The sequence below is a fragment of the Diorhabda carinulata genome, chromosome 1 (assembly GCF_026250575.1).
Source record: "Diorhabda carinulata isolate Delta chromosome 1, icDioCari1.1, whole genome shotgun sequence".
Taxonomy (NCBI): Eukaryota; Metazoa; Arthropoda; class Insecta; order Coleoptera; family Chrysomelidae; genus Diorhabda; species Diorhabda carinulata.
The window spans coordinates 15274289-15286853 of record NC_079460.1 but is presented as its reverse complement, the minus strand read 5'-3'; the positions used below and the strand labels follow the sequence as shown (position 1 = coordinate 15286853).

The following is a 12565-nucleotide window of genomic DNA, read 5'->3' as shown; positions in this document are numbered from 1 at the left end:
GTCTGAAAAGTTTCCGAACTAAAAAAAACAAGTAAATTTTTTCATAATCATTTTTATTTTCCAACATCGTCCTATTAAGTCTATATACACTTAGTCCATTGTTGCCGTAACCTATAACAAAACTTCCAAATAATAGTTGCTGCCTCTCTTAAAATGACGGATGAAACCGTCTATTGCTTTTTTCGAGGCAGGTGGGTCCTTGGCAATCCAATATCTTCACTATTCTTTTATTTCAAGAATGTAGTAGTGGATTCAGGTTTAATGTGCAGTTATGACTCGATGCAAAAAATACGACTTATTTTGCTTAAACCGTACCAATAAGGAATCGGAAATGTTCATTCCAATGCGCTTTTGGTAAAAAATGAGATCGCGGATTGCTTACGCATATCTAATTCTTCTATCAATATATGGAAAATGCGATCTTTGAATATGCCGATAGCCTTTTTTATTTCTCTAACTCAATCCGACGGTCGTCCATTACCATTTGGTGAACGTTTTCGATGAAATTGCTGGTTATCGCAGTTTATCTAACTCCTCTCTCATGTGTGTATGCGTATTGCTTTAAAAAACAAAAAAAAATATTTGATGAGATACTCAATTGTTTCCATTTCTAGAAAAATTTTCACATCGACTCACTTCTACGATTGGCAAACAGAAATTGAGCATCAAAAATGGCTAATAGTTTTGTGAGAATGTCTCAATGAATGCGCAAATATATTTCTCAACTTATAAGTGCTTTTCAGACAAACCTCGTATATTGGACGAATGGAAAATATTATGAAATTTTATATAATAAAAAATACTAATGTACTTAATAAAGTATATATATATATATGATCCAAAGAGACTAACGATTGACACATTATGCTATAGATAGGTAAGGCTACTCTACAGTGAATTTTAACTTTACTCCATAGTGGATTTTTCAGCTAATTATTAGAAATAGTAACTATGTGATCAATTTTCCTTTACATTTCTATAACTATATGTAAACAATATAGTTTTCCAATCTTGTTATCATCAGCATTTATAATTTAAACCATTCTTGAAAACCAATTGTATTTTTTAATAAAGTTTGGTTTCTGAGACCAAACTTTTTAGTTCGATTTTTCATATAAGTACTAAAAATAGTTTTTCAAGAAGAATTGACTTTATTCTAGAACGACAAAAATGTATAACAGAACCTTTTATTTGAAATAAACTAATTTAAGCGATATTATTAAATATTTTTCATTGAATCATGTATTGTAAGAAAGAAAATTTCAAGTCAATAGGTTGATTAAAAGTTAGAACAGTCCATAAAAACAGACAGGCGTTCAAGCAAACTAACAGTAACTTAAATAAAGTGTGGTAAACATTAGAGGGATCCTATTTTTACTTGGGAAGGAAATCAATGTATGAATAACAGATTGTAAATATTATATGTTAAAATAATATCGTAATTAGATAATGAAAGTTTCGAACATGACAATTTTTTCTGTTTGGAATTTTTATGATACTTTTAGGTTCCATTGAAGGCATTGTAATTTTAAAAGATAACCAGATTACAGTGATTGTAAATGTAGAAATAAATGAGATAAACATTAACAAATAGTATTTGTTCAATAAGTGTTACGTTGAATCACACAATTATATTGATACTAGATAAGGAATGACGTAATTTCCAGGCGTACGTTTTATTAGTCAGGTTCAATTGCTAAAATAGGTAGGTACACAAAAGAATATTTAGGATAAAATCTATGATGAAGTAAAGGCGGGTTGTCCCAGAGTTTAACAGAACCAATAAGAGATATTTATCTTTGATTATTTGGATTCAATGCTTAATCCAAGGAACGTCGTACCTATGAAAACTTTGAGAAAATCTTACAAAAGGCTACAAGTATGGCTCAGGTTCTCAACATAAAAACGAGTTTTTCTTTTACAATCATGATTCGCTCTAAAATAAGTCCAAAACAGTTCAAGTATCAACAGAATAATAATACTAGACCACAATATAAAGTACAAAGTATAGTTTGTTCAGAATCTTAGACATTAACAGCTTTAAACATCTTTGAACGTATTAAGTTTTTTTTATATGTTAATTGAACATTGTAGAAACTTGAATATACAAATAAATTAATTCATAATGTAAACTGGCAATGACAGTATCTATTTAATGAAATGCATTTTCCAGAAAATCAATTTACTGCCGCAACTATAAGCAAAACACCCGGTCCGAACCTTTGAAGTTTCGGGTATTTTCTGCATAAATCGTGATAAGGTCTGAAGCAAATATATGGTATATGGTTTTTTCATATCGCATGCACAATGTCCGAGGACGCAGTATGTATTTACCAGAAGAGAAAATCTACCGCACTGAGCAGTAAGAAGTGGGGAGAGATGAGCGGAGAAATAGAATAGGTCATTGGTAAATGTTATGGAATGTATCGACTAAAGGAAGATGGTCTTATTACGCAGGTGGGCACCTGACTCAGCCACTACTACGGAGAGGTAAATTAGTACTTGGCCCAGACGTTCTTTGGGCACGAATGCTCTAGAGGATACCTTCACAAGTTCAAACATGACAATCCCAGGAGTAACAACATATCCAGGAAACAACGAAAATGCGGAGCACGTATTCTTAGTATACCCGCGTTTCAGCATGCTTCGACACATCTGAAACGCTTTAATCGGAAATATGTTGGAAGCTATGCTGTCAACGGAGACTGCCAGGACAGCCACGAGCACATTCGCCGCTTAGGTATCGAAGAAAATTCACTCTGAAGAGAAAAATAAGAGGAAGGAGCAAAATCTTAAGAGAGGAAGCGATTGACGAAAGAGCCCCGTAGCTAGATAGGCTAGATAGTAACACCTAACGGTAGTCTTAACAGGGGTCAGAGATAGAGGAGGTTTTTTAATCGATATGAAAAATATTCCGAGTCCGACATACCAGGCAGAATGCTATCCACTGAAGATAAGTAACAATATTTTTTACCCAAACCTCTATAAAAAATATTGTATGTGAAAAGAAAGAGGCCCGGTCCGAGAGCGAAAACCTCTTGGATCCTTGCTATTTACAATAAAACATCTATTAGGACTAACATCAACCATTGGGGATTTTCGATTCGCTCCTTGAAAACGAAAATTCTTTTTTTTAAGTAGCAACAGACAAGCGATATAATTGGAAAATTTGGACTAATCTTCTCTCAACAGTCACCAAGAATATACCGTTGAGCAACTATTGAATAAAACTGAACAGATCTAAATTTCTTCATTTTGTGGCGAAGTGTATTAACACATTTGTATTAACAAATAACACCATTTTTACGTCTTTCCAAAATAAGAGCACACGGGATACTAAATTGGAAAAGTTTCCGGACGTTACCGGGCGTATAATCGTCTATGCATACAAACCATCTAGGGCCCTGACCCGGTGTTTTTTAAAATACTATGTAGTGTCTATAATTATTTCACAGAATGTGTTATCATATCTTTTTCCTGCTACCTCCCTGAACACACCACTTTTCTGTCCGGTTTAGGATAACAAAAACAAGTTTAGCGTTTTGGAGTACATGAAATCCATTTATCATGGTACCAGATTTCGGAAAATAGTACTTCCGGTTTTATCAATAATTGGATTAGTTCGGTTTTTTCTTTGAATGGGATTACTTTCTACTACTATTTTCAGGAGATGATGACTTGGCTGAAGAAAGGAAAGAAATACAAAGAAAAAATCAAATATAATTGTTGTTCTTGCTTTTCTTTATTAAACTTTTATTTGCATTCGAATTAGGAACTGTCTCTTCATATTGTTGAGCAGAACAAGAAACGGATCCATTTTCTGATTAGGTTAAGTTTACTTTAGCTTCTATCGTTTCGTGTAATTCATAAATCCAATTCAAAAAGCCGGAAAAATAAGTGTGTTTTTATTATAAATTTAAACCAAGCAGCTACGAAATTATATTCCAAGCCACTTACTACCTCTGCACCTACACGCACAATTATAAAATTCTGTATAACGCATGTTTCGGTAACCAGGTTATCGTCTTCAGAAACCGAATTTAAACCGCCTACCTTCGGACAGTGTAATTGTATAATAGTGAGTGTTGTAGTGGCAGTCGAAGGGGTCAATATCAACATTTAATAAATTGCGATGTATGATGTTATTTCAACATCCCAAAACACAGCAGTAGTTAAAGGAATATTAGACACATTGCTGGTGGATAGGTCATTTTCAAAAATAATATTTATAAAAAATACTATCTAAGGTTAACTATACACCAGCGAAGACTAAATAATTTACCTATAATTTCTATTCAACGTGAAATTTTATCTGGAACACGAAAAGATCAATAGAAAATTTTGTGAATACATAGGCAAGAAAGAAAAAGTTTCGGTAGGATTATATTACGTTGTTCTATCATATGCAAAAAATTTTGTCAACAATAACAGTTTCATGTTTTCAAAATGAATTGAGGTTTCGTTGGTATTTGTGAAATTAGTTTGAAAATGAATTTTAGTTAATCCACAGCTTCTGTGGTTTCATTTATAAATATCTTGATTTTCTTATCGCCTTACAAGACAGTGGAATTGAAACTAGTCGACGAATACAGCGCATTAATAAAACGTAGAAAGTTAGTGCAAGTCAGCGTCTGGGTCCCAAACAAATCAATTTTAACTAACAGACATTCATTTCTTAGAATTGAGAGCTCTGAGTTAAGTAACCGACATCCAAATTATTTCATGTTCACTAATATGCCAAAAACATAAAATTGTGTAGGAAGCTGGCAATCTTAGAACATTATTTATACTATTTGTAATACATATATCAATACTTTCTTCAAAAATAAAAATATGAAACCATTTACAAAATTGTTCTTAAAACAATATAATAAAGATAAATGACTTCCTGTACATGCTGAAGCGTAGCTTATAAAATGTAAATATATATGATAAGATTATAGAAAACGTTCTGTCAGACGTTTTTTCTGTATGTCTCAGTTGTTATTTACCACTAAAAATTCGTGTTCTGAGGGTGTTCATAGATGTCACTCAAGCCGCACTTAACTCAAACTACACTAAATATGAAGTTGACGCGATAAGAGTCTATGCTTATGGAGCACTTCTGAAGTAGAGAAAGTTTGGCAACAACCTAATAATTGAGAAATTTTGGTTCTTTTTCTTATTAACACATTAGTTTACATCTATTAAATTCATTTTAATTTGATTTTGAGGTTAATATTAAGAGTTTCATTCTTATTTATCACATACGATGGTTGTTTGAAAAGTTCCCGACCCAACAAAGAAATAATATCAATAAGCACTTTTTCAACATAGTAACCTACAAAGTCCAAAAGCTTTTGCCAACTTCTAATCTTCTTAACGGAGTTTACGTATGCAAAAACGTTCTCGTTTGATGAAAATATTTCACCTTCAAGTGGAACTGTGAGGCTAGGGAACAGGAAAAAAATTGTTGGGGGCCAGATTTGGTGAATATGGTGTGTAGTCAACCAATTCGAAAAGCAATTCGTGAATTTTAGCTATGCAATTCACCGAAGTGTGAGAAGGTGCGTTGTCTTGATGGAAAATCACTTTCTTTTTCTTCAAATATGGTTGCTTTTTAGCAATTTCGAAATGTTTTACCTATTCGAAGATAGTTGATGAAAACAATCCCAAAAGTCTTTGCATAGTTTCCCCACAGTTATAAATTCGACTTATTTTGCTTAAACCATGTTAAAAGGCCTGAAAAATGCGCTACTGGTCCAAAGTAAGCAAACGCGGTATCCAGTATATGAACTTATCGAATATATTGTTAGTTGTAACAGTTTTTGACCGTCCCGAACGACCGTTATCTGTCAAACTGATACGGCCACATAATTTGTTGTATTTTCAGAAAAATCTTCACAACGACTCACTTATACGATTGTCAAACAGAAAATAAGTATCCAAAATTGCTGAAATTTTAGTGAGGACCTATCAATGCATACGCAAATATATACTCTAATTTACATTGATAAGTGCTGTCATCTTCAGATTGAGGTAGTCAACAGGCAACCCTTATATTAATTATAATAGTTACGACGTAGTTTTTTATTTAATAAGAATAGTATAATAATTTAAATGTTCTCTTGACCTTTGGTACGAAATTTTTGGATGTTAATCATGATGGTACATTCACCGAATATTCAATTGGTACGTGTGCTTGTAATCATTCGAAATCAAAATTTGACTGTCTAAATTAAATTGGATTTTGAATATACTTATATATTCAACCTTTATCGAGATTTTCCAATTAAATTATACCAAGGAAATCGTACACTTGAATTTTAAATAAATTAAAAATCTCACTTAGGCCGCGTTTGTAATTTGTTTTCTCAAAATTTATAACAATTAGTTGTATTTCATTTTATTTTAATGAATGGCCTGTAGTAATAAATTTTTATTTGGGAGAGAATTTTGTTAACAAAATAAAGCTAATTATCAAAGTGAAACAGTTTTATCACAATAATGTTAATAATTATAGAAGTCAGTATCGAACGTTACAAGGTTCAATAGTTCGTTAATTCGTTAAAAGCATAACGATATGAAATCGGTTATACTATAATTCTCACATCTAAGATAAACAATCTCATGAATTGTATTGGAAAATGAAGTAAATACGGCTTAACCACAAGCATGTACAGATGAATCTCAGGTGATTGTTAGATATAAGATCTCGAGCAAATTTTAATTGTTGGATGACAATGTGAAAATAAAGTTGATATTAAAAAAAAATTAGATTATACTAATAGGCATTAAAATTGAGAAATTAGAACTTATATTTACGAGGATATATTGAAAAATTCTCAGCCTACTATAGAACCAAACAAAATTTCAATGTCAAAATATTTACAATTACAGCGAACCTGCAACGTCTCTAGACCTTTAAAAAAATGTTTCTTCTTGCTCTGCAAACCAGACCTCCACAGCTTTTATTACCTCCTCGTTGGAAGAAAATTTACGACCTTTTAAACTTTTTTTCAGTGGAGGAAAGGAGCCGAATCTGGTGAATAAGGGCAGTGATCTAGTAATTCAAACCCTAAATCACGAATTTTTTGCATGGCAACATGAGTGTTCAGGGGCGTTGCCTTGCAAAAACAAAACTTTGGATAGATTTCCGCGTCTTTTCTCCTAATTATTTTGCCGTAGAGTGGTCAGTAATGTCGAATAGTAATCTCCAGTTATTGATCTACCTTTATCCAAAAAAAAAACAATTATGATTACTCCATGGCAATCCCAAAAAACTGAAGAGAGAACTTTTCCAGCAGATTTTTGGACACGAAATTTCTTAGGTCTTGGAGAACCAGAGTGTCGCCATTCCATCGATTGTTGCTTTGTTTCTTGATCGTAGAAATGTACCCAAGTCTCATCCATAGTAACAATTCGGTTTAAGAAGTCTACACCGTTTTCAAATCGAGCACAGATCGAACGCGATGCTTCTACCCTTGCACGCTTTTGGTCAACATTCAAAAATTTGGGGATCCATTTTGCAGCAATTTTTCTCATGTCCAAATTGACGTGAACTGTATGATGAACGCGTTCGTATGAAATATTCAGGGCTTCAGATATCCCTTTTAGCTCAATTCGACGATCTGATGAAATCATGTCATGACTGTCCCTTAGACACTTGAAGTTCCATTAATATAATTATTTATAGCTTTTGTATAGAGTGGGGATTTTGATATTTAAAGCGGTTTGTGAACAGATACGAGTTGTCGAGTATGGTAGTTGGATTATAAAAACCAAGTTTAATTGATTATTTTCTTGCTTAATAAATAGTTTTTTACAAAGTAGTTTTGATGTTTTGTACATTCCAAGAAAACCCTTCGCCATAAAGAGACATTCTGAAGAAAATTATCATAAATTGTAATTATTCATTGAAAATACTCACAGGAGGTATACAAAGAAACCTTTCCGACCAATCCATCTATTAAGAAAAATGTTAATCATCATGATTTTTTACATAATTTAGGAAGTGGGGAATGGGAATGTTTAGAGGAATATCACATAGCATGGGTGGGAAAGTATTTTAAAGAAATTCTAAGTATCCCTGCCCATCCAGGTAGTAGCTAGATGAAAAATAATTATCAATATTTTTCAAATTTCTCCTTATGTCAGTAATATGATCTTCGATAGTATATAATATAAATGTTTATTTATTTATTCATTAGTTCTCCAAGACATGTTTGATTGTGTTTTAATAACTTCTGTAAGTATTTTCAATAAATAATTACAATTTATGATATTTTTTTTCAAAATGCCTCTTTATGGCGAAAGCTTTCCTTGCCATGTACAACGATATACATACATATCTCCTAAACCATAAATTTTGTCGATTTAAACAAGGAGTACCTTTTTGTTAAAAAATCAATTTAAAAACTCATTTTTGCTATCTTTAAATTGTAAACTGATTTTGAATATTTATATATAAGATTTGAGATTCTAGCATCATGAAGAGCTCTCAGTATTGTACATTGGAAACTGCTGATACAGTCAATAGTTTTGAATAATTTGTTGCTATATTAGACAAAACACAAATAGTTGAGTTCTTGGCAGTTTTATGAAGGGATCAAGATATTGTAGTTCTCCTTTTATATCTGGATAACTGGTTGTATTACACAAATTCAGGAAATAGCTTATTTTTGCCTGTAAATTTTCCATAATTTAATTCAAGAAAAGGAACTCTATCCTTTTATTTGTGAACGACGATGTTTTTGCGATTTTAAAATTTTTGTCTTTAATCACATCTCAGTCTATCTATAATTTACTATAAAATCGTTAGACATTGAGTGTATCTATACAATGTGGAAAATATATTTTGGGGATATTTTGATTTATATGTAGCTTGGTTCCAAACAATCCTTTCATGATGTAATTTTTACAACCATTGTAAATCTAGTTCATTATCACTTGTTTTCTTTATTAGATAGATAACCAAGGATTTAACAGTGATATTAACAATTATATAACCATTTTCAAACCATAATTGAATGTTCAACTGAACATTTCTTACAAATACTAATCTACCAGTCTTGTTTAAAGAAATATTTAATTCTATTGACTGCAATAGTAGTATGAGTAGTGACTATTGCCAACTACTCCAAAAACTTAACCCAAATATGCAAGAAGAGATCTAATTTTGCAGGACAAAAAATAAACTAGACATTAGTTTTTAGACAGGCACAACAATAGTAGAAGTTGGTGTAATTAATCCAATAATTGTCAAAATTAATTAATCCTGGACTTCAAAACCACCTGTCATTTCCATTTAGAACTGTGATGATATAAATTTATTCATGTACCTAGCTATTCAAATTAAATACAATTCAAAACTAACAACAATATTTTCTTTCTGAATATGAGGTTTTCACAAGCAGATAATTTTTGAATCTGTATGAGTAATCTAGACATCTAACAATATAGTTTTGTTTATTTTTCAAGTTATTTTGAAAGCAAATGTATTTACTATGAATAATAATTTACCCATATTTATCAGTAGAAACTTTGATCATTTACTATGATTACACATTATTTTGAAAACGATAAACACATGATTAAAAGTACTGTAAAAGTATATTGATACAAAGTTAATTGCTTACATGTTTTAAAATGTTGATTCATACCAATTCCACTACAACCAAAGGTGTAAATATAGCATTACATATAAATACCCACTTTACATGTTATGCTTTCGATTTTGTTTCAAAAATATTCACAAATACCTACTTAAATAAATCATTTTGGATAGATGATCAATGTACCTTTTTCAAGAAAAAAAATCACTTTTTTATAAAACAATGAGATAAAAAACAATTGGCAAGCATATAATTGCAAGTTTACAGTCGTTAGTAGTAAAATGTTGAGTACTTACCATGGGATAATTCATAGTAAAAAAAGTTTCCAAATTTGATACCAAATGGGGATCGGTCCCCATAAGAGGTTTTAATATTGACACACCGGGATAGGGTTCATCTGTGGATAATGGTTTAACCTTCCTGTGCAGTCTATATTTACTAAAACATAACAAAACAATTTATGCAACAGAGTAATCGGAAGAAAAACAAATGAAGCGCTTGGTTGAGGTTATGTTTAAAAGTCTTACCCGTAAAATATCGCTAGTAAATGAAGTACCCATAGTCCTGACCAATATATGAGAAAAAATATTGCAAATCCATGTAAAGTGTAAATCATTGGGTCTTATTGGCTTAAAACTAGAAAACACGACAATCAACATCCCTATCTAAACACGTTCATTTCTTTGATGTAACTATATAAAGTGACCCCTTCAGCCACAACTGTCACAGTACACTAAACAAAAGAGTGGGACGCTTGATATGTTGCATGGAACTGTCAGTTCTAATCCTAAAGTAAAGTAACTCATACCATGTTTCATTAATTCCTCACGATAGTAAATTGAATTGCGAACTGGTCGACTGCTACGAACCAATTCGTAGAAGTACTAGGAAAAATAATCTAATGCAGATATCAGCGTTGTCAGATTATAAAAAACACAGAATAATTTAGGAATGGAATTTTTTCATATTTATTTAATTAGAAGTCTAATGAAATAAATGGATGAAGGTTAAGAGATTGGAAATTAAATGAAAAATTTAATTGAATTATTTTCATTGTGTATTATCCTTTCTTTAAAATTACTTTCTGTATATTGAACTTCTTAACAAATATATGGGTTTTCTTTCTTCAACCAAAATTCTGATTTATAAGGGATTTCTAAAAATATATACGGCTCATGAAAAAATATACAGTAACATTGTACATGAATATAGTTTTAAGCATAGGTACATTAAATTTATTTGTTCATTTGGGAAGAGAAACTATCTATTTAATAAATTTGAGAAGCTCGTACGAGTTCAAAGAACTTTATCATAAAATAGGTGAAAATTTCATTATGAAAATTTTCTCACTACTCGTTGAATCTGGAAATGGCGAGGCATATTGTCATAGCAGAACCTAAAATTGTAAAATTAATAGCTGACAAAATTCTTACAGATGCAAAAAAATGCTTACACATTGTCTATGAAGCTGGAAAAGGAGAATATTGTAATTACATTTTCAAATTGCAAAATTGATGTGGTGACAAATTTTTTACAGATGTAAAAAATGCTCACATATCGTCTACATTATGTAGGAATGTAGGTATGAAATCATTTTTTTACATTAATATTATGGAGATTAAGTCTAACTAGCAAATTTGGCATCACCGTATGTTATTACAACTTACAGCTAGAAAAAGAATTATGATTATAGTGTGGATAGTACTTGATACTATAAATATAACCGTGTATTCTGAAAAACGAATTAAAAGATGGGTAATTCCCACGCAAAACATTGAATTGTTAGTTACCACAACGCTGCATACTTAATAACAGAAATTAAATAATGTTTCAACACCACAATTTGTTGTTTAATAATGAATTATGATTAATGATATTCAATCTGTGTTAAGATTGACGTCTTAGTTGTTCAATTGTTTAGGGTATTTTTTCCATTTTCTAATAATGTCCATATGTTTTGAAAATAAAATCAACTCCTAACCGTACATGTACCTTAATTTTATGTTATGCGACTAGGCTTCCCTCCGGATCCTCGGTCATATTTAGTGCTACGTACCTGTCGCTGTTAGATTTTTTTGTTGTTCGCTCATGTCTCCTTCCTCTTGTTGTTGTGTTATTTTGATAGACAAAGTAAAAATATCTCCATTATTGTGATTTCGACGACTCCATTATACTAGTGTGTTGTAAATCTGATTTTTCTTTTGTTGATCAGCATTTCTTTTTGTGAAAACAATGTTACATATAATATCTCTATGTACGTATTTGTCGGTTCGAATAAATAGATGACTAATTATGGTAGTTCTTTCTTTTTTTTATTTGTAGTGACAAAGCGTGTCAAGTAATAACATTAAGGAAAGCTTTATTTTACAGTAGTTTTTATTTAATGTTTAGCTAATATCACTATCATAAATTACTTTTATTTTAAATAAAAACTACTTTTCTCGTCGTTATTTACTTCAGAAAGGAAATTTTCGGCGAAAAGTACAACTTGGGTGCATTCCACTAAGCACTCACTACAATCACGTTCACGACCACGATCTTTCCCGTTCCAAGTGGAATAGCGTACGAGGCATTTTGAGCATTAAGATAAATATTAACCAATGACAAAACAGAAAAAATAAAGTGAAAGCTTTAAAATGTATGTTATAATTTGTAAGTCATTGAATTTTTTAGGGGATTGATCAACTGGTTCACATTAAGTGAAGTAAAATATTAAGTCACAAAAATGCTTCAAAATTACTTATAATATCTCATGCCACATCAAATAATAAGATATATTCTTATGGTTGCAATCTGCGTTGCTTGAATTTTGAGTCTTCCAACGCTCACTTCGACCCACCTCCTGGGTCATCGTGAACGTTAGCCTTGACATGAGCGACGTTCTCACCGCGACCACAACGATCGTAGTGCTATGTGGACGCCCAAAAGAGTATGTCAGGCGCCGTGAACGCTTAGTAGAATGCACTGCTTCT

The 12565-nt window shown here is 31.5% G+C and overlaps 1 protein-coding gene across 1 annotated transcript in view; it reads right to left on the bottom strand.

The window, feature by feature from the left end:
- LOC130900493 (ceramide glucosyltransferase) overlaps positions 1-10411 on the bottom strand; it is a 59840-nt gene extending 49429 nt beyond the window's left edge. The window contains exons 1-2 of the mRNA XM_057811152.1: positions 10121-10411; positions 9890-10031 (exon numbers count right to left, since the gene is read on the bottom strand). Of these exons, the coding sequence (XP_057667135.1) occupies positions 9890-10031; positions 10121-10209 (231 nt within the window). The 5' untranslated portion in view covers positions 10210-10411. The remainder of the gene's footprint in view (positions 1-9889; positions 10032-10120) is intronic.
- Positions 10412-12565: the final 2154 nt, after the last annotated feature.